At 57.8% G+C, this 22038-nt stretch overlaps 1 protein-coding gene across 9 annotated transcripts in view; it reads right to left on the bottom strand.

Moving 5' to 3' along the window:
• Positions 1–1368: 1368 nt before the first annotated feature.
• Positions 1369–22038, bottom strand: part of LOC112911950 (cadherin EGF LAG seven-pass G-type receptor 3) — a 39672-nt gene continuing 19002 nt past the window's right edge. For 2 of the 9 annotated variants that reach the window (XM_025988676.2, XM_072720996.1), the window contains 14 exons: positions 21799–21966; positions 21441–21567; positions 21147–21353; positions 20765–20939; positions 20422–20534; positions 19889–19968; positions 19309–19435; positions 18773–18889; positions 18517–18665; positions 18122–18237; positions 17694–17852; positions 17076–17276; positions 15797–16685; positions 12705–14441 (listed from right to left, as the gene is read on the bottom strand). In XM_025988676.2, the coding sequence (XP_025844461.2) occupies positions 14414–14441; positions 15797–16685; positions 17076–17276; positions 17694–17852; positions 18122–18237; positions 18517–18665; positions 18773–18889; positions 19309–19435; positions 19889–19968; positions 20422–20534; positions 20765–20939; positions 21147–21353; positions 21441–21567; positions 21799–21966 (2656 nt within the window). In that variant the 3' untranslated portion in view covers positions 12705–14413. Of the gene's footprint in view, positions 1706–1942; positions 2080–2353; positions 2409–2596; positions 2777–3497; positions 3591–4043; positions 4143–4230; positions 4324–5748; positions 5819–5955; positions 6063–6151; positions 6248–6590; positions 6669–6794; positions 6909–7197; positions 7346–7429; positions 7513–7818; positions 7972–8051; positions 8217–8416; positions 8581–9127; positions 9239–9468; positions 9609–9688; positions 9848–10910; positions 11038–11236; positions 11353–11518; positions 11649–12704; positions 14442–15796; positions 16686–17075; positions 17277–17693; positions 17853–18121; positions 18238–18516; positions 18666–18772; positions 18890–19308; positions 19436–19888; positions 19969–20421; positions 20535–20764; positions 20940–21146; positions 21354–21440; positions 21568–21798; positions 21967–22038 lie in introns of those variants that run through there. The other 7 variants (XM_072720995.1, XM_025988683.2, XM_025988717.2 and 4 more) reach the window with 6 other exon arrangements.

Here is a 22038-nt window from a genome sequence, read left to right as displayed (position 1 = left end):
TACAGTACAAATTCCAGCAGGATGAGCCCTCGGAAGTATGGGGCCCCCACACTCTGAGTAAAGCCTGCAGGTTCACCCTGGCCTGGGAGGTCCTGTGGCCTGTGGCCTCCCTCCATCTGGCCTCACACAGGCCCCAGTGGCCTCCCTGGTGTTCCTGAACACATTTGTAGTTCATTTTGGCAGGACATGGTCCTCCACTCCTCCACTCCCCATGGCTGGTGTTTCAGTTGTGTGACCTACTCCCTCAGCTTCCCTCCCATGACCACGATGGGCAATAGAGTCCGTCCTTCCTCTCTCTCTCTCTCTCTCTCTCTCTCTCTCTCGTATGACCCAGTTTTTTCTTCAAAGCAGTTCTGTCCGCAATTTCTTAGTTGAGGTCTGCCCTCCAGTCTAGCACATGAGCTTTACTCACCCAATATTTGCCAAGCACACCACACACCACCGTTGCTGGTGCTGGGCCATGGCGTGTCAGAGTAGATAAAAAGCCCTGATTTCCTGAGCTGTGGTTCTTGGGGGTGGGGCAGATGATTCATGAACACAGAGCAAGCTGCCGCCACTGCAGAATACGATAAACACTGAGCTGGACAAGGGGCACCCGGGTGACTTGAAGGACAGAGCAGCCTCTTTCCACTAGCCCAGCACACAGCTGAGCACCTGGTCAGTACCTGGGGGACAGCAGAGCTTGCACATCCCGAGCGGGTGACGTGAGCAAAGCCTTGCCACAAGCGTTCCATGGCACTGACTTGTTTCATACTCACTGAGCACCCACAAAGTGGGTACAGTCACCATTCGCGCTGTACTGCCAAGGAGACACTGAGGCCCAGGAAGATTCTAGTCTCCTGCTCCCAATCACTCAGAGCATCAGCTGGCCCAAAGGAAGGCCCACTGCTGCCCACTGGGCAACATGCCCAGATGCTGGCCTTTTGTGGTAGAAAGCAGCACAGGCTTCTTGGCTGACAGTGACCTGCAGAGCCCAAGTGGTCTAAGGATGTGAACAGGCCTTTTCCCAAGTATATCAATCCTGTGCGTTCTTACTTCTCAACACAGACCAGCAGCACATTATGAACATTATGCTTTCCCAGCTGGTTGCTCAGGTGTTCACTCCACATCCTCCAGGGGCTACACTCACCAGGACCATTCCTAAGAAGCAGCTCTGATTCCATGGTCTTCCAACTGAAGAAACAGGCCCCAAGGGTTGTGCATAGCTGGAGAGCTTGAACCTGGGGTGCCCCCAACCCTTGGCCTGGGCTCCATAACTCTCCCTTGGCCTCTCTATTCTCTTACCTGACTCTGCCTTCCCCAAAACTTCCCCCCAAATTCTGACTTCAGCCTCCACTTTGGGGCATAAGAAGGGTCAGGAGCCAGGGCTATTGATCACTGCCCACTCCACCAAGGCATAGCAGAGCCCAGTGGTAGGCAAACAGGTCTTTATTTCTGGGGCTAAAAACATGCATCTTCCCCCCCACCCAGCCAGTGCTGGTCTGACTCCAGTGCCCAATCCCAGGCCCAAGCCTATAGCACTGAACTTGGGAGTCCCAAAACCTCCATCCCTGAGTTGTATGTGTGTGTGTATATATACGGAGAGGACTCCTGGGTGACATCTGGAGGCAGCCCAAGGGTAGGGACCTTCTCACAAGTGCCTGGTCACAACCTCCAGAGGTGAGTAGTCTCAGCCTGGGCAGCAGCGTGGTCAGAGTTTGGTCATCTGAGTAGGCAAGGATGGGAGGCTCCAGTCAGTTTCCAAAAACACATACCTGCCCCTTCCCCCAGGACAGCAACTCCTGCTCCCGGGAGCAGCTTTAGCAGCATGTGGGAAGGGAAGGCGGTGGGTCCACTGGGGGCAGAGCCATTCAGGAAGGGCGGACTTCCCAGAGGTGGGGGTCAGGGTAGGGATAAGCAATAGGCAAACAAAAAGAGCTCTGTGAGCCAGAGGCCAGCTCACCAAAACAGGGTTGGCAGGGCTGGACTTCGGGTGTTGGAGAGCAAAGAGGACAGCATCATGGACCGAGGCAAAGAGATGCTGCTTAGTGATCGATGCATCGAAGAAGTGCCCGGCCTCAAGCTGAGTGACCACAGGAGCTGCAGGCAGGAAGGAGGTCTCCCCTGACTCACAGAATCACCAGGAACACCAACCCCAATCACCAGAATACCCTGACCCATTTCACCTATGACCTTTACTCCTGGGGTTGCAACTAAACCTCTAGTCCCTCTTGATCCTTGACCCCCTGCCTCCCAAGACACCTCTGAGCTCTAGTTTCAGAGAAAGACTTTTCCTTGTGCTGCATGGTAGGCTCCTTGGCTGGAAGAGCCCCATTCCCCTCCCAGACCACTTGTGCTGTCCCCAAGCACGCACTGTGGCAGGCAGCCAGGTACACCTCCACCTCGATCTCTCGGAAGTCGTGGAAAATCTGCAGCAGAAAAGGGGGCCAGATTCAGAGAGAGGCTCCAGGGCTCTGAGGAAGGACTCAGGCAGGTTGTGGGAGAGGGAGTTTTGAGGGGGAGTTCAGACAGCTCTTGGGTCCAGTTACAGGGTCAAGAGGACTGAGGGCCTGGTCCTCTCCCAGGGCTCTGCTGAAGGGTGCTCCTAGCCCCTTACATTCTTCAGGCTCTTGATGCACACAGTGTCCACAAAGGAGAGGGCACTCAGGTCCAGGACGAGGCTGTGGAAGTGCGGCTGAGGCAGGCCCAGGGCCTTCAGTGTGGACCCATTTGAGGCCTTAGTATCTTCTTGACCACCAGCTGCTATATCCTCTACCTCATTCCCTGTGCTCACCTGCTGGGAAACCAGACACACTGCAAAGGCTGCACATGAAGGAGTGATGGCAAGGAACACACACGGACATGCAAGGAACACATGGGGTCAGTTGTGGGAGCATGCATGTAAATACCCACATATATGGGACATGCACGGACACATGGAAACCTGGACATGATGGAGCCTCTTTTACAGAAAGACTGGAGGGACACATGGGAATGCACAGGAGAGGAAGCTCAGACTCAGGGAGCACGCATAGATGTGCATATACTGCTCTGTTACCTCCCAGGCCCAGGCCTAGGGACCTAGGGAGGGAGGTGGGCAAATGCGCCCCAACCTTAGCCAGCCAATGTGGAGTGAATAGGGGGCTCAGGGACACACGTGCACAGACACCTTGGCACCCAGCCTGGGTCCCTAATTGGGCTTGACACACCTTCTGATCACATATTTTTCCCCATACCCCCAATCCCTTCCCTCTACCCATGAACACAGACTGTGAGGTCTCATGGACTCTACAAATTCAAGGTCTTTGGATGGCAGATCAGAGAACCACAAGCAGAATCTATGGTAGATCACCAGGCTTCTCCCCATGGGGCATCAGTTCCATCACTCCCACTCCTACCATTGGTACAACCACCTTGAAGCCCCAGCGGGTAAGTCCATGGCTTTCCTCTCAGGACATGCATGATACACCCACATTCCTGCAGCTCCTGGCTGGCCCCTCTCCCACCTCCAGCCTCACCTGGGCCTTAGAGTCCTCCACATTGTTGCTTTCCATGTCTCTGACGCTGGTGTTAACATGGATGGAAACAGAAGTCCCCTCAGAGGCTGCAGTCTAGGCCAGGGAGAAGGGAGACAGGAAAGAGCTGTCTCAGCTGTCATATGGCAGCCAGGCCAGGCAAGTCTGGTGTCACCCCCAGGCTTTGGGCAGGTAGGCAGGCCAGGAACTAAACCTTGGAACCCAAGGCCACCAGGCTGAAGACAGTAGGGTTTGACTGGCTCCTGGAGCAGCCAAAAATGGAAAAGGACTGTGGTGGTCCATGCTGTCACTGGCTGGCAGTGTGTGTGTGTGTGTGTGTGTGTGTGTGTGTGTGTGTGAAACAAAACTTTGCCCAAAACACTAACCTGCCCGGGGAGCAAAGCAGGGGCCCTGGGGGCATCAGGGGAAAAGGAAGGGTGAGTGAGGCTAAGAACTCAGGAGCCCAGGAGCCCACGGGCCCAGGAGAAAGGCCATGTGGGTTCAGCAGCAGGACGGGGGCAGGAGTCCCCAGCTCAAAGGGGCCCCTGCCTGTTTCTGGAGAGTCTTCTGCAGTCGCTTCAGCTTTTGCTCCTTCTTCCTGAGCCGCTTCTTCTTCTGGGACATGAGGTGATCAACGTCTATACCACACTAGAAGCAAATGCAAGGGAAGGGGATGTGGACACTTTGGGGACACAAGGGACCTTCTGAGGCTTACCCTGGGGACCCCAGGACTCACCCTCTGCTTCAGTGCATCACTGTAGAGCTCAGCATTAGCAAAATACATGGTGGCTGACGAGCGGAAGACCTTCACACCTGGGACCTCCCTGGCCTGGGGATGGGCAAGTGTTGGGGTGCCTGAGCCCCTACTTTCCCAGTTGTATCCTATTCTCCTGTTTTCCTCCCTTGTGCAGCCTGAGCCCCCCATCACCAGGGCTCTGCTCACCAGCCAGCATGGGCCCAGCCTGCGACCCCTGCCCTCCTGAGATCGTGGGCCAGAAAGAAGTTTGGCCATGTCACCCTAACTCCTTATCCTGATCCCCACTCCCCACCCTCGGCTACCCAGGCCTCAGCCAGGCCTGTCAAAGCTTCCTCCAGGGCATCCTGCATCTTCCCTTCCCATATCCCTTCCCTTCTGCCAATACCCAGGCCAGGCTCTCAGGCCTTCTCTTGGGTCTCCACCCCCCACCCTGTGGTCTGTTTGCTACATTGTGCACAGAGGAACGCTCCCCAGCTCCCACTCCATCCAGGGCATAGCCCAGGTCTCTGCTCAGCACTTGGGCCTGCACAAAGCAGCTCCCATCTCCCTTTTTTTTTTTTTTTTAGATTTTTATTTATTTATTCACGAGACATACACACACACACACACACACACACACACACACACACACACACGGGGGGGGGGGGCAGAGACACACACAGAGGGAGAAGCAAGCTCCACGCAGGGAGCCTGATGTGGGACTCGATCCTGGGACCCCAGGATCACGCCCTGAGCTGAAGGCAGACGCTCAACAATTAAGCCACCCAGACATCCCCCATCTCCCTTTCTGTCCAGCTGAGCTGCTCCCCCTCTTGCCCTCCTCTTATTCTGATTATACTGTACTCAGGCTCCAAGGTTCCATGTCAGCAGGAATAGGCTTGTTCTATTCCAGAACCCCACTATTAGCCCTGAACCTTCTCAGGAGGTAAACGAATGTTAGAGATGTAGGAACTCCATTGATCAGATCAGGCAACAGCCTCCCCAACATCCTGGTGTCCCGGGCTCCAGCCCCCCAGCATTCCTGCCCCAAGGCTGCTCTGTAAGAGAAGGCTTGGATTGCTAGCTTCAAGTCAGATTCCTCTCCATGCTCCCCAGCACCTCTATCCACAACTCCTCTGTCCCTTTATAGCTCTGAGGAGGGTCACAGCCCCAAATTCTTCTCTTTTTTTTTTTTTTTTTTTTTTATTTATGATAGTCACACAGAGAGAGAGAGAGAGGCAGAGACACAGGCAGAGGGAGGAGAAGCAGGCTCCATGCACCGGGAGCCCGACGCGGGACCCGATCCCGGATCTCCAGGATCGCGCCCTGGGCCAAAGGCAGGTGCCAAACCGCTGCGCTACCCAGGGATCCCCCCAAATTCTTCTCTTGAAGTTCCCAGGACCAAAGCACACTCAGCCCCCAGGGTCTTTGCAAAGTGCAGAAAGGACCAACAGAGGGCCCATTGTGCCTCCATCCCACCCCACCAGGCCTTCCTCTTGCTTAGCCTCTGCCACCCACCTCTGAGTACTCGGCCACATCTTGGTAAATATCCGTGTCTGTCACTTGCCCCAAGACAGAGTAGTGGGGCCTGTGAAGGAGAGTGTATGAGAAGGGGGCATTGAGGGAGCCAAGCGTTACCACCAAGATGCAGGAAAGCTGGAGGGAGCCAGTGTGGCCCTCACCCTCTCACCGAATGGGATGAGGGGACCAGAAGGGGAGACTCACAGCTGCGTGCGGACCACCACAAGCAGGAGAGAGAAGACCACTGCAACTGCCAGGCCAATGTCCAAGTTCAGCAGGATGGTGGCCACGAAGGTCACCAGCCAGATGAGCTAAAAGTAGGACAATGGTCAACAGGCTCTAGAGGGGGCCTTGTGGCTGCAGGCCCCTAACCCCACCCCTGGGCTCCCAGACCTCTCACCAGATCCATCCGATTGGACTTCCAGAGGGAAGGTATGTCGGTGAACTGCATCAACATGCCCTTCAAGTTCACGATAATGGCGGCTGCCAGGACTGCCTAGGTGAGAGGAGAGAGTGTCACCATGGGCTGCTGAGAGATGCCCAGATGCTAACAAGCCTTACCACCTGGGCAGGAGCCAGACTGATGCTGGCATAACCCCACCTGATGCTAACCGCCACCCCTGGACAAAACAACTCAGATCTGAAGCTGAAGGGTTCTAATCCCTGACCCCAAATCTCACCCTAAAGAGCAATTAAAAAACCTTGAAAAATAGGTCATGACCTTGTATCCCTGAAAAATAGGTCATGACCTTGTATCCCTGCCCCTCACCTAGGACCTATCCTAGGCCCCTGGTCTGGCCAAGTCCCTCAAGCCTGGCTGGGTGGGTGTGGCAGCTCACCTTGGGCAGGTCTCTGAAGAGTTCCCCAAGTTTGAGGATGATAATGAGGATGAAGAGAGAGGAGACAGCTCCAGCCACCTTTGGGGAGGAGGAGGTAGAGTAACCAGGAGGGTGGGATGGAGGGTAGGAGAGTAGAAGTGGAGGGAGCAACGGGGTGGGATCGCCCAGCCAAAGCAGTGTGTGTGTGCGCATGTAGAAGCCCACCTGTGTGTTGCCCCCGGCGCCCTCCTGTACCAGGCTGCGGGACATGGAACAGCTCACGGGGAAGCATTGGAAGATGCCCCCAATGAGATTACTGAGGCCGAGAGCCACCAGCTCCTGGTGGAGAAAAATGCAGGTGTCTAGTGCCTGGTCTCTGCCCTCTCAAGTGCCTCCCCTAGGCCACTATGCCTAGGCCTAGGTGTCCCCAACTTCCATCCTCACTCAACAGTCTCCTGATCTGGCTGCTGCTGCCCCAAATGCCCTGAACTCCTACCCTCAGTGCCCCACATGGTCCTAGCACATCTGTTTGCTGCCTCCCCACATCCCACCTGATACTCCATACACCCCCGCTCCCGGCCCCTGGGGTTGCTGTACACTCAGCTACCCCTGTACCCCACCGCCAGACCTGGTTGCTGTCCACCCGGTAGCCGTGCCTCAGAGCGAAGATCTTCCCCAGAGAGATGGCAATGGCAAAACCAACCACAGCGATGGTGAAGGCATATCCCACCAGGCTGGCGAACAGCTGGGGACTGGGGGCTGCTGGGGGCACCAGCCTGTGAGGGGCATCTGTGAGGCCAAAGGAGGGTGTTTGCCTTGGCCACCCAATCCTCCCTGACTGGACAGGGGCCAGAGCTCACCCTGCAGGGATGTTGCCCACGATATCCACCCCAAATCTGTGCTTCAGGCCCACGCCGTAGGAGATGGCTGTGGCCCCAATGAGCTAGAGAGAGAGGACAGAGTCAGGGGAGGGGTTTGGCATTGTCAAGGGGGTAGAGGGATGCCGGAGCAGAGCCTTCAGGGGGTGGGTGGTAGAGCAGAGGACAGGGGTAATACACACAACTGTTTGGGGAAAGTAGAAATGCTATCAAGGTCTGGAAGGTGCCAGCATGGGATCTTCCTGCTGTGGTCAACCCCAGGAACTCTCCCTGGTGCCCGCCCATTCCAGCTGGTCATGAAGTCTGGGGGGCATCTGCCAGCAAGCATCTCCCCCACCTTCCCTGACCCTCCTGCCCCGAAGAATCCAAACCGTCAGCAGTTCCCCGGGGATCGGCAGGGGTAGACGTCGGTGCAATTTGTCATTCAGGAGTTTCACCAGCACAAGCACCACACCGGCCACCACCGCGGTGACCACCGTGCCCACCACACTCTGGGGCAGTTTTGAGCAGACCTCCAGCACTGTCTGGGGGGGGGGCAGGGTCACGGGTGGCACTGGAGGTTGTGGGGCGCGCCCCGCCGGCTCCTCCTCCCACCTTCACTCACATAGATGAGGGACAGTGGCCCAGAACGGCTGCTCAGTTGGAGGCCAAACACATACTTGAGCTGGGAGACGAAGACCTGCACAGACGCAGCTGTGGTATAGCCTCGGACCAGGGGCTCTGACAGGTAGGTGACCACAAAGCCGAAGCGGACCAGGCCCAGCCCTACCTGTGGGGTGACCAGGGGAAGTCAGGGGAGAGACAAGGGTTGTCAGGGTGGCTACAGCAGAGCCCAGGGTGGGTGGGAGCAGCCAGAGTGAGGAAGGGTGGTGACTGGCAGACACTCTGGGGAACTGGGAGAGGAGGGTGGGGATGGGTTTGGCAGTGGTGGGGTCGGGGTGGGGGCACAGGCTCCTGCCTGTTCCACACCTGGAAGAGGCCGACCAGGACACTGAGCGTGGAGGCCAGCTCCACCCGGGTAGCATCTCTGGTCGCCTCATTGATTGTGGAGTTCACAGCCTGCAGGAAGTTCTCATCTGGGGCCAAGGATTCTGTCACACTGCCCACCATCACAGACATGACAGCAAAGGTACCTGCAGGGGTGGGTCAGGGTGGGTCTGAGGGCAGAGGATGCTGCCCTTCCCTGGAGCTCTGCCCTTAAGGGGAGAGGTCAGGAGATAGCCCGTTCCAGAGGAATATCTTCATACTCCTCTAGGCATTAGAGTCCATGCTCGTGGTCAAGGATGAACCCTGAACTCAAGGCATCTTAAGGGTGGCTAGAAATGTTGGCCTTGCCCCACCTGTGTCCATCGGTTCAGAATCACTCTCTTTGTAGAAGGTGAGATGGGGAAAAGGGCTCGGCCAGCCTCAGGCTGGTTAGGCCTCTGCCAAGTTCTGGACCCCTCAAGTCATCCCACCCACATCCTCCTGGAGCCTGGGCCCTGAGCTATTCTGAATCTGCGGCCCCACAGTCAGAGGCCTAGTCCTGCCTGGGAATGACCTCGGGCCAGCCTCCCACTGGTCCAGCACCGATGCTGTCCCCCTCTCCAAGTTCCCTCTCCCCACTTAGCCCTCCCTCATCCTGTCCTCCACAGGGAAAGGTGGACAGCCTCCTGCAAGGCCAAGCCTGGTTCCACTTACCCACAGAGATATGCCGGGAAGTGCCAAACAGGAAGTAGACAAAGACAGGGTAAAAAGAGCTGTAGAGGCCGAACACGGGGGGCAGTCCAGCCAGGAGGGCATAGGCTAGGCCTGGAGGTAGAATGGTAGCAATGGAGGCTTGCAGGCCAGGGCCTTGAGAAGGATGAGGGAATCCCAACCCTAGGTCATGGTCCATAGTTCCAGGGGCAGGGCTTATAGCTTCAGATTACAGAGGGGCATGAGACCATAGGGCTTCCACGACAGGGCCTTGATGGATTGCAGATCACTCTTCACCTCTGGAAGAGGCTGAGGGTACAGCCTCTGGGTCAGGTGTGGCTCACCTTGTGGTAGCTGCATAATGGCCACACTCAGGCCAGCCAACAAGTCGCCCAGGAGCCAGTCTCGGAAGGGATACCGAGGTAGCCAGGCCAAAACCGGAAGGTGTTGGAACAGAAGGGCTCGGGCCCGAGCACGGGAGCACCTGGGGACATAATGGTGGATTGGGGACAGGGTCTACCTAAGTCCTGCCAGTGCCCCCCAGACCCCCATCCTCAGCCTTACTGAAACCAGGTTCGCCACTGGCGGGTCCCAGTTGCTGAGGTCCAACACCCCAGCTCCTCCAGCTGTTCCTGGTTAAGCAGTGGCCGCTCCACATGGTAGTCTCGCTTCCTTAGCTCCATGGCTTGTGGCACAGGCAACAGTGCCTGTGTGTCCCTCTGCCTAGGATGGTGAGAGCAGAGTCACAGTGAGTGTACCCCTGGCCCAACCTCCCTCACACTTCCACCTGGGATCAGAGTCACCCACTTGACTTTTCTAGGCCTTAAGATCTAGGTAGGTCCAGCTTTCAACTGGACCCACGCCCAGCCAGTGGCAATTCTTGAACTTTGGCTGGGAAAAGCCTCTTGCTGGGCCAAAGTTCCCTATGAAAAGATAGCAAGATGAGTACAATCCATACCTCCAACCCAGGTATAGGTGCCCACCTGTCAGTGTTCTATGAGGCCTGGTCCCCGGCTGCCTGTCCCCCCTCCCAGGACAATCCCTGTCCAGTCTCTGAGTCTTTATCCAGCTGCCCCATGAGCTCAGTGCTGGCTGAGAGCACACACAAGGAAGGGACAGGGGTTCAGTTCTTCAGGCAGGCTCCTCTTTAGAGTGGCTCCCATCTAAGGGAAGGAAAATATTGGGACTAAGGTTGCCCCTGGGCCTCCAGCCTGGGAGTCCAGGTTGTGAACAAAGTCAGGCTTAATCTGGGAAAGCCAGGGGATGGCTCTCACGTGGAGAAAGGGGTCTCACTTCGCAAGCTCCTACTACTACCAGGTGCTCTTTCTAACATAGAGAAAGCTCTCACCTGACGGGAAAGTTTGCACCAGTCAGGTATGTGCTGTATTCAGAGAATCTCTTATCCACCCAGGGGCTCCCACCTGAAGGGGAGAGGGGAGGGGAAGAGGGGACCTCCCTTGGTAATAGGAGATCTGTGGGGAGGAAGTTCTTATTCGAGAAAGCTCATACTGGGAGGAAAACTTTCTTAGTGGGGAAACTTTTCACCTGCCAGGAAAGCAAAGCTAGGAAAGTTCTCATCTGGAGGGTACTCTCACCTAAGGGAAGCGCTTACCTGGCGCAGGCTCCCACCTGCAATGGTTGAAAGCTCTCACCTGGGAATAGACCTCAGGGCAGGCGGCTTCCCTTCGGGGGAAACTCCCCCGCTGGGAAATTTTTCTGGAAAGCTCTGACCTAGGGGTAGGATCCCACCCGAGGGGTAGGAACTCCTCTGGGGAGAACCTCTAACCTGGATGTCCTGGTTGGAGCGGGGAGCGGAGGAGGTGCAAAAGGCGAATCCTCAAAGACTCTAGGCACTGCCGGCTCAGAGATCTTTGAGCCCCCTTGCCCCTCCTCCGTGAGTCACTCAGGTGTTCTTAAAGGGCTCCCCCACTCTCCAGGACGCGTGTTTGGGGGGGCGGGGCCTAGATCCGTGGCCCCTCCCCCTGGGAGGGCACCTCGGCCCTTCCAGCCGGGCCCCTCATTCCCGGACCAGAGGTACAGCCGGATGGGCTCAGGCCGGCACTACCGAGTCGGTGTGGCGACCTCCCGGCCCCAGCGCGCCCAGCGGCTCACCTCCTGGGCCCGGGCTCCTCCACACTCAGCCGCCTCCCGCGGCCTCCCCACACAGCCCTCGGGGGCGGGGGGCGCGCCGGCTCCCGCCCCCATCCCTCGCTTCCGGGGGCAGCCGCCTGCAGAAAATCGGCAAAGCAGCAAACCGAGGCGTCGCAGGGGGAAGACGCCTGCTGCGGACTCGGCGGTACCCCTCCACGCCAACCCAAGCCGGCACCCACACCGGGGCCACGCGGCCGCTCGAGGACCCGGACGCGGGGAACCCGGGCTGCGCCCTGCACTCACCCCGAAGCTTCGGACGGCCCCATGGCCAGCGGGCCGCCGGCCAGGTGGCAGCTGCTCCCTAAGCGCTCGGGCGGGAGGCCGCTCGGGCTCCGGATGGGTGTCGAGGCCCTACGGGTGGCTCCGAGGGGCCAATCCGCGCACAGGCCAGAGCGGGCCTGGGCCAATCAGCGAGCTCGGGCGGGGCCTAAGGGTCGTTCTCTGGGCGGGGCGAGCCCCGAGGCGGAAGATTTAACCCCTTCCTCCCCTGCGGCCTGGTTCTTGCTGCCCCTCTTGGCTCGCCGAGTCCGCCTCCCTGAGCCGGATGGAACTTGGGAACTGGGACTAAGGATCCGCGCTAGACTGGCCGCAGCCGCGGCCCCGGGTACCTGGGCACGACGGGGCGGATACCAGGTTCTGGCTGACCGCGGAAGGTGCCCGCGGGAGGGGGAGGGACCCCCCCAGGGAGGGACCCCCCCAATGGGCTGCCTGGGGGTGCTTCTGGGAACCAGGACCTTAGCCCTCCTTGGGGTATCCGGTCCTTGGGGCTTCTTTTGCCTCCCACCGAGGGCGCCACCTTCAAGCTTTCCCCTGAAGACCAGGCAATGTCTGACGCTGAAGGTGCCCAAAGCCTCCCTTCAACCCTGGACATCAAGGCGTGAAATGAGGCTGCGAGGTTTCCCTCCCGTACAGAGCACAGCCTGGCATCTGGCCCGGAAGGTTTCTGCCTGAGTGGGGAAGGAACACGATGTGCTGGCCAGTTGCAAGCCTGAGAGGCTAGTGGGGGTCAGTGCTGTTCATGTGCTGAGGGGTTAGCAAGGGCAGTTCCTGGAATGGGTTGGAGCCCTGGCCAGGGCAAATGCCAGCTTAGAGTCGCAGGCCCTGAAGACCAAGTCATTGTTCTGACACCTTGAAGAGAGAGAGGGGTTCCCTGGCACCTTACTCCCAACACCTGTGCTCATACTTCTAGCCCCTGATCACAAGGCAGTAGGCCAGAAGTCAGGGTGAAAGAGATGGAAACCTGGTCCAAATGTCAGATGAAATAGGCTAAAAATAGCTGAATATTGGCGGGGGTGGGGTGGGGGTGGGGGTGGGTGGGGGAGTGCTCAGATTTCTTTCAAAGGTCAGCTGGGCCTGAATCCTTCATAGCTACCTTCTTACCCTACCCTGCCCCCCCCCACTCCCACCCCCAAACAGAAAGAAGCAATAATCATTTTCTATAGAAGTTTATTCCCAAAACAGAGCGCGGCTTCACGGAACAATTTACACAGACAGGGAAAGGGGCCACTGGGCTGGAGCAGGGGACCCCCAGAGAGGGACATAGCAAGGACAACCTCCTCTCCCTACAGTGGGCCCCTCCCCCTTCAAGGGCTGGGGTCATTCTGGGTAAGGAGAGCTGGAGTCCTGGCTGGCAGGATTTGGCACCAGTCAGCAAAGTAGAACTTTTAATCTCCTTGGAAACTGCCTCCCAAGAGTATGTGTAGGGCAGGAGGGTGTCTGCATAGATCCCCTACAACCCTGCACAACCCATTGTTCCTAGCTGTAAGAGGATGCCTACTCTGGAGGCCTCTGGGTCTGCTGTTCAACAGAGGGCTCAGGGCTGACCTTTGGCCTGGGAGAACTAGGAGCTAGAAACCCCTCAAGATGGCCAGGTCCAGGGTCCTTAAGCCCCTCTCCCACCTTCCCATCTTTCACTTGTAAACAAAGGGGGAGGAGAACCCACATTTTCAACTGTAAACAAAGTGTAAAAAGTTCAAAGTTGTAAGTTGTAAACAAAGTTTTAAAATGTTTTAAATCTTGACCTGTAAACAAAGTAACAAAATCTAAAAGTCCCCAGTTCTGGACATCAGACAAGCAATAAAAGAAGAGTTTTGTGAACAGGGTCCTAACAGTCATTTTTCCCTTTAGAAGGGGATAAAGTAGGGTGGAACGTGGAATGAATTACTGCAGCCCAGGTGCCCAGGGCCAGGAGGGTCCTGTAAACATGGGAGGCAGTGGCACCTACATTCTGTGTCTTCAATTCTCTTCTTTCTGTTCCCCTTGCTCCCCCTCCTACCCCTATCCTTGGGAAGAAATTCTAGCAAAGGGCAGTGTCAGGGAATCAAATGGCACCACAGACAACTTCTGCTCACGCCAGAGGCAGGGGCTGGCGAATGACCCCCCAGTCTACCCTCTGCAGGAATGTCTGAATAGAGGCCTGAGCTCCTCCGCATGGGAGAAAAGAAAGCCTTGCTCTGTAAACATGACATCTGCTGTTCCACCAGCGCCCCACAGCATCAGTCCTAGGTCATAAGGCAGTAAGTGGCAGGGACTCCACATAAGAAACACACACATCCACGGGGAGGGGCAGCATGAGCAAGCCCCATGAGGAGGTCAGAGGACCCCTGTTTCCAAGACCAACCCCCAGTCCCTGAAGTTTGGCCCTCGGAGCATCCGAGAAAAAGCAAAGATCAACTCTGTACTTTAGGCCCTCATGATATTCAGATCAAAGGATGGGGGCTATTTGCCCCTCCTGTCTGAATCCACCCCAGTCAGATGAGAGGAAAGAGCATATGGTTTGCCAGGGACCCAAATGGGGCCAAACACTGCACCTCTTACCCTCTGTCCCCTTCCCCTCCCAGCCCAGCCTCAGAACCCCGGGAGACAGAAAAGCGGAAAAATAACATAAGCATATCTCTCTGGTTACAAAGGTACAAAACGTATAAAAGTCCTCCTTTCAGTTCTCTCACCCTGCACCTGTTACACACCTGCTCACATGCTCACAGATGGAGCATGGAGCCTCGGCATGGCAGCCACAGGCAGAGCTGGGGGTGGGGTAGGTAGAGACTGCCTTAGGATCAGCCCCTCACTCCTGGAGTCTCTTCTGGTAGCTCAAATCCTCCATCGCCCTCAGCCGTTCCTAGTCCATGAGTCTGGCCCTCAGGAGTGGCCCTCGCTTCTGGGAACTCTGCAGAATTGAATGCAGTGGTCAGAGGTGGTGGCTGACAATGAGTCAGGGGGCTCTGGGATCCCCCACAGCCTGGGTCCCCACCATCTCAGCACCCCCAACCCCATCACCTTCTCCTCTCAGTCCCCAGCCCCCTTCCACCCCTTCCAGGGTTCTCAGACCCATTCTGCACCCTGAGACTCATCAGCAAGGCCCCTTGGTCACCTGTTTTCTCTCTAGGCACTCAGCGAGCACCTGCCATGCACAGATACTAGGTTAGCACTTGACAGGTTCTGTCTCAAAAAATCACCACATCTCAAAGAGTTTGTTACTACAGACACATTTTACAGATATGGAAACGGAGACTCAGAGAGGTCAAGTGTGACTTCAGAGCCTGAACCCCTGTGTAGTCAGTCCCCTAGGACACCTTCCCTACCACCCACCAGCCAGACCTCAAGGCCAGAGCAATACTCAGAACTCAGAGCAATCCCTCAGCCCTACCTCAGGCATCTTTCCAGAATCCCTGGCACCAGGCCCTAAATCCCCAGCTCCTCCTCCCTTTCTCCTCCTCTGATTCTGCTTGGGTTCTATGAGTCTCCTGCACCACTCCTGGCATCCCTTCCCCTCAAAGCCTCCTTTTACCTTGCAGACCTCCACAGAGCCTGACCTAGCTGTTTCTCCTTCCTGAAACTCAACTCTTCTCTTGGCTTCCGTGGCTGGCAAGCCCTGGTTCCTCCCTACTTCCTCTCTGACTCCTGTGTACCCAGCTGCTCCCCACCCTACAGATGTCCCACAGGCACCTGAGATGCAACAGGCCCCGAGTCAGCTCCTCTGTGTTCCATCTCACATTGCCCATAGGTACAAGGAAACTCACACTGATTAAATAAAGAAGTGCGTAAATTATTTACTTTCAAAATTAGCTCTTCATCCTGGCATATGAGATGCCCATATCCTGACACTACTTCTGGCCCCTCCTTAACCCTTACCACTCCTAAGCAAAGCATCCCCAGTAATGATTCCTCCTCTCCCCCTTGCCTCTTGTATGTACCATGTTATCTCCTACTTCTAGACCTTGGCTCCTGTTCTCACCCCCTCCACTAGTCCAAACCCTTTGGAAGGCACTTATCTTTCTTCCCTAGCCCGGGAGGTGCAAGGGGAGGGTGGCTGGCACCAATCCTACACCGGCAGGTCACCGCTAATCACACTGCTAATCACACCACCGTTCCCTGCCTGTGGCACCTGGCTGTGCTGAGCCTGGGGTAGCCCACATCGTCCACCAACCCACACCTACGTTCTGTGGCAAAACACAGGTCAGGGTACACAGGAGGTTGCCTTAAGCTAATGAGGGTGTAGGCAGGTGGTCACACCCTGCTTACTCTGAGTCTGGAGACAGCTCCGAGATGCTATGAGATGTAGCAGAGCGTGATGTGGAAGGCCCAAGCGCAGAGGCCGTGGCAGAAGGCGTGGCAGTGGTGTGAGGGCCCGAGGGCGTGCTTGAGGACTGCACAGAGGAGGAGAGAGCTGAGGAGTTGAAGGAGGCCAGGATAGAAGAAAGAATGTCCAGCTGCTCTGTGGAGGGGCCATGGCTAGGGCCACTGGCTGGGTCCTCCCTAACTCTGAGCAGCTGTGGGGGTGGCCCAAGGCCTTCTCGTGAGGGGTGCCGGCTAGGCACACGGTCCAGCTGCTCCCCTGAGTTCGATCTCCTGGACAGAGAATCCAGGGGCCGGGATGGCAAGAGGGGGTCCCTTGAGAGTTGCCGCTGGGGAGAGAGGGGCAGAGGCGGGGGCTGTGGGTCAAGGTCCCGGGCACTGTGGGGCAGGGGCAGTGTGCTCAACCACTCGCAGGGTGCCCCTAGGTCCAGAGCATCGCGTGACCCGAAGCGGCCAGCCCTGGCACCAGGGTAGTCCCTGGGTGGCTGTCTCCGTGGTAGGGTACTGCCCCGATCTCTAGGCTCCAGGCGGCCTGGCGCAGCATCCAGGCGTTCCTGGGAGCCTGGCCGACTCAGGGGACGGAGAATAGGGGCAGGGGCCTCCTCCAGTCGCTCACGGCTCAGTTGCCGCCGGAGGAGCAGGTCCAGCTGTTCTCGAGAGGAGTAGCGGCTGGCTGGCTGTGAAAGGCTGCCTGTGGCCCCACCAGCATAGATGCGACCATAGGAGGCAGCTGGCACAGCACGGTGGCCCAAGGTGGCTGCACGGCACCAGGACAACTCTGGAGCACCTCGGGTCTGTGGCACCAGTGGGTACTGCAATCGGTTCTTCAGGATGCCTACATGAGGAACAAATGGGAGATAGGGTCTGTATGGGGGTGGGGGGAACAGACATTCCCTGGGTCTTGGGATGCAGCTGCCCCTGGGATCCCTCTGACATAGGGCTGGGGGCAGAAATCCCTTGGGGAGTGGCAGCAGCAGCCTCTAGGGATTCCACAGTGGCAGCAGGACAGGGCTCAGAGTGGGGAGACAGTAATCCTCGATGAGGACAGGGTCTGTCCCCATAGTGCAGGAGTAAGGGCAACAACCCCCTACCCTCGAGATCAGAGGAGGGACAGTCCCCAGGTCCTGGCAATGCAGGTCTGGGTCAAAGTGGCAGGAATCCCTTGGATGGGGTAGAAGCAGTTCCTGGGGTCCCTGAAAGTATAGGCCAAGGTCAGGGATCATACCTTTCCTCTGGCGCTGGGCCCGGCCCAGGGAGGTTTCATCCCCACTGGTCAGAGCCAGGTCTGGCTGGTTGTTGTTGGCTGCATCCTTGCTGGTGTCCAGTCCCAGGCGCCTCTCAGAGCCCCAGGTCTGCAGAGCACAGGGAGTGGCCTCGCATTCCCCCAGGGCTGGCCAGTAGGATAGAAGGTCATTGCCATCCACATCTGTAGAGCCAGAGCAGGTTACAGGAGGCTCTGAATTGACTCCATTTTCTTATGAATCCTGTGATCCAGACTCAGTGACTGCCCCCGCTCCCCCAACCCTAACAACTCTTGAAACCCTGGCTGCTCTGAGGGAGGTAGGAACAAGAAGGCATCTCTCAGAAATCAGTGGAACCATGGAGAGGACTAATGATAAGCCTCCCACTCTGGAGGTGGGCAGATACTAGGGGTGGGGGAACTTGATGGCTGAGGGGTTGGGAAGAACCAAGAACCTGGAAGAACCAAGCGGGCTGACCCCTAACTCTCAGGGAAGAAAAGGGGCTGGAGGGATGATATGTCACCCTGTAACATCCCTGACTTTGACCCAAATGGAATAGAGGGTGTCTCTGGGTCACTCATGGGGTCAGAGTATGCCCTCACCTTTGGGGTGAGTGAGGAGCCTCTCACTCTGGGCAGCCCGGCGGAGTGGACGCTGGAAACGCCCCCGTGTCCGGCCATTGTCCTCACTTTCTGAGGATGGGATGGACAGACTTCGTTCCTCCTCCAAAGACAGGTCACTGTCGGAGTCAGAGTCCGCGGCTGGAGGTGGGAAAGTCAGAAGAGGGAAGGCATGTCAGTGGCTCCAAGGGACAAGGAAAAGAGTGTGGAGCTGTGTCTTAGGGTAGCTACAATGGGAAACTGGGGCTGGAGACCTAGGCAGAGTCTGGAGCAGGTATTGGTGCAGAATGGCTGGGACTTGGCAGGAGAACCAGGTGTCTCGTGGGGCAGTGACCTGGGGGGAACTTGCCCACCACAGTCAGCCGCTGCTCTCAAGAAAGCCCAGGCCCACCCCCAGCCTCGGCCCCTACCTCCACCAGCATCTCGATGGAACATGGCCACATCCAGGTCAGTGGGGCCAGCATGGGCCTGGAGGCTGTGGTCAGTGTGGTCAGCAGCGGAGCCATGTCGAACCAGGACATTGTCCCTGGAAATGCAGGAGTGCCCCGGCCACCCATCAAAGAGGGATGTGATAGGGTACTCTGGGGACTGGGGTGTCTGTGAGCACATAAGGCCAACTGCTGTGGGATGGCTCTGAAGGCACCCCTGGGTGTGCAGCAAGAGGTATCTGGAGGAGAAATAGTAGCAGAGTCCCAAGTGCCAAGACAGGTGAAGCCACCGTTCTGGGACCGGTAATGCCAACCTCTGGTCAAGGGGGACAGGTCTGAGCAGTACAGCCCCCTCCCATGAAGACCTCTCTGCTCACCTGAGGTAGCCACGGCCCCGCTGGCTGTCTTGGTCCTGGGTCCGGCCGGAGCGGGCACTGCTCACTGAGGAGACAGTGGAGGCTCCCAGAGTGATGCGGATGAGGCCACTCTCTTCAAAGAGGGCTGTGTTGTTGTAAGCCCCGTGCCCCTGCAGGAGGTGGGTACAGACAGGAGTGTGAGCCAGCTCTGGAGAGGCTCCCAACCCTGGCCTCCCAGGGCCCCTGCCCAGGTTCCCCAGACCTGAGAGTCCCTCACCGTGCCCGGGGCCGGCCTTGCTTCCTCGGGTGCTGCCTTTCTGCCCAGACAGGCTGGTGTCCAGGCAGCACGAGCATCTGCATTCAGGATACAGAAGAGCAGCAGCACTGCCAGGCCCTGTGGCAGCAAGGGTCAGTATGGAGTCAAAGAAGGTTAGTAAAAATCAGTGAGAGATTAGAACTGAGTCACAGGTCAGAGAAGGAGTACCAGGGGGTCCGTCAGGGCTGGGAGAAGTCACTGTGGCTCAGCAAGGGGGATTAGTCATCATAAGTTAGTGTGAGGGAGTGAGGAGCCAGGGGCGACCCAGTAAAGGAGTCAGGCAGTGACGGGTCAGAGGGGCACAAGTGACTAAGCTGTGGAGGTCAGTGCCAATCAGAACGCACAGTGCTGGAGGAGGTCAACCTGGGATGAGCAGCCTGCCCATCAGCAGTCTACCGGGAGGAGTGAGCCCTAGATCAGGTGTCAAGGGCCCACCAGGGTTGGAGCCACCCCGCTGAAGCCCCACCTGGCCCAGGGTGGGAAGGGGTGCCGGGTACCTGGAGGCCAGAGAGCGCAGCATGGAGGTAGTGGAAGGCCAAGACGCTGTGGTTGACTGCCAGGAGGCCGAAGAGCCAGGAGGCACTGACAAGGAGAAGCAGCAGAAAGCAGCTACGAAGGCTCCTGCTGCGGGATATGGGAGGACACAGGGGACACACAAGCATCATGCAGGGCTCGTGTGCAGAGCACACAGGGGACATGGAAGGACAGGAAATCACACAGGAACACAGCAGTCTCAGGAGGATACTATGGGAGACTACGGGAGGTCACTGAAAGAATCAGGAGGATACTCAGGGAGCCACGAGAGAACATGGGGAAAACATGTGGGAGGTCGGGGCGCTGTGAGAGGAATGTGGGAGACAGCAGGGACACAGGGAGTAGGGGGCAAAGTGAACCACCCAGGCCACAGGAGACTCTTTGGGGACAGCAGGGCAGCAGCACATGCGGGGGCGCCAGAGAGGGACCACAGGCCAGGGCAGGTAGGACTTGATCCCCATACCCAGCATCTGGAGCCCAGCCTGCCCAGGAGAGGACTGCCATTCTAAGAACCTCCCCGCTTTCCCCAGCCAGCCAACTCACAGCATGGAGGTCTTCTTGGCCTCCCTCTGCCCAGTGGCGCAGGATGTGCGGGCAGCGAGGAGAAGCATGGTCCCATTCATCTGGACCCGCGGCCAGACATGTGGAGCAGGGGTGGGGCAGAGAGAGACAGAGACAGTGAGAGAGAGAAAGAGAGAGGGACAGGGACAGAGAGAGACCAGGCCGCACAGAGAGAGGCCGAACCAGGGAGAGACACGCAAGTGCATGGGTGCACACGCACACAACAGGGAGAACAGAAACAGAGAGGACCTTAGAGGAAGTCCGAGAGAGGGAACCAGAGTGGGACTGAACAACGGAGACAGGGATTCGCAGACAGAGAGAGGCAGCCGTCTTTCTGACCCGACACCTCCCATCTCTGTGCCGGTGGAGTAGAGAACAGGAATTGAGGTCACGCCCTGGAAAGCCGTGGACCGCCTCCGCCTGGTACCCTGGCACTGACACCACTGCACCTGCTGCAGGGCCACTCCCCAACACCTGCTGTGGAGCACACAGGTGCCCTGTGTGAACACACTCACCACAATGACAAGGATGACAGGACCTGCGAAGCTCCAGATAAGGGGTTCATGGATGGAGATCCAGCAGAAGTCAGGGTTCCCGTAGCCCTCGGGATCCAAGCCAACAGCAAGGCCTGTAGGGGAGGAGAGGAATGATCAAAGGGGTATGTTCCAGAGCAGCTGACCCTCTCATACATGGGGCACATGTGTGTGGGGCACAGGCAGAGCAAGCTCCTCCGTGCACGCAGCAGGTGAGGATTAAGGTCAAAGTAATGATTATGATTAGGGGCAGAGGCAAGGGTCAGGCCATGTGACAGAAGTCAGGGATCACAGGCCTAGATAGGTTAGGGAGCAGAGCCCTTACCCAGCAGCACAGCAGGGACACCCCAACCCAGGGCGTGGTAGAAGCGCATGGCGCCGCGGTCCACATTGCGTGGTTCAACCTGCATGCGGTAGAGGTGGAGCCCCTGCACGAGGAGCCACGCGAAGGTGCTGAGGAAGAAGTAGTGCAGGAGGATGGCGACCGCGGTGCACACCAGCTGAAGGCAGGGTTGGGGGGCGTCAGCACTGCTCCCGCCTCCCCCCACCTCTGACCCCTAAACCACAGCACCTTATCCCAGGATCCTGCCCCAAACCCAGGCCCCAACCTGAGCATCCCTGGCCCTTAACCCTGAACTTTGGCTCCAGGACTTCCTGGGCCAGGTTGAGGTCATCAAGACACAGGTCCCCTGGCCCTGACCCTGCACCTGGTTGTGGGTCCTGTGGATTCCCAGCAGGAAGAGAAGCTCTGCCACGCCCAGGGCAGCCGCCACATTGGCATGGATTCCACGCATGTTGGACTTGAGGCTGCGCAGGCTCAGTAGGACAGCTGCGGTCAGAAGCAGTGCAGCCACAGACACAGCCATGACCACATGTGTGAACACAGCCAGCAGCTCCAGGTCACCTTCCAGCCGCTGTGGGGATAGGGATGGTGGATGGGATGTTCGGCACCTCTGCCCTTTGGCCTGCCCCCATCCTCAGGACTCTGAACGTAGTCCCACCTCACGGGGGGATGCATCCATAAGGACCCCAAAGGTGCCTGTCCGGCTGCAGCGACACCGAGCATGAGACCCATTCCTGTGCACCAGCTCACAGTCCCGTGCCGTCCACATGCCGTGCTGGTCCGCCCTGCAGCCAGAGGCGGGTTAGATCTACCATCCGCTCAGGGCAGTACCCCAAAGACAGGTGGGAGGTTTGTGACACATAGTGTGTGGGAGGGTGTTGGGGGGGGTGTGAAGGTGGGGAGCAGCAGTCCTAATTGGCCTGGGTGCACAGGGACATTGGTGAGGGCCCCAAGGACAGGCTGGGCACTCCAGGGGCCAACAGGGGACCAAGGGTTTCCGGAGTAGAGGTCCTCACGGGCCAGGTGGGTCCCACTGCACGCAGATCGCCTTGCTCCGATTCGCTGTCTGCAGCAGGCGGAACTCCAGGCTGATGGGGGACTCCAGAACACCCCTTAGGAAGTTGCGTCGGTGGAACACAGCCACACTGACCACCGGGGAGTTCATTACAGGGTTCTGAGGGAGCCTGAGGAGACACCCAACCTGGGCTCAGACACCGCTGACCTCTCCAAGCTCTGACTACCTACCTCACGGTCTT

This window comes from Vulpes vulpes, chromosome 9 (genome assembly GCF_048418805.1).
Source record: "Vulpes vulpes isolate BD-2025 chromosome 9, VulVul3, whole genome shotgun sequence".
NCBI classification, from domain to species: Eukaryota; Metazoa; Chordata; class Mammalia; order Carnivora; family Canidae; genus Vulpes; species Vulpes vulpes.
This window is presented reverse-complemented; position numbering and strand designations above follow the sequence as displayed.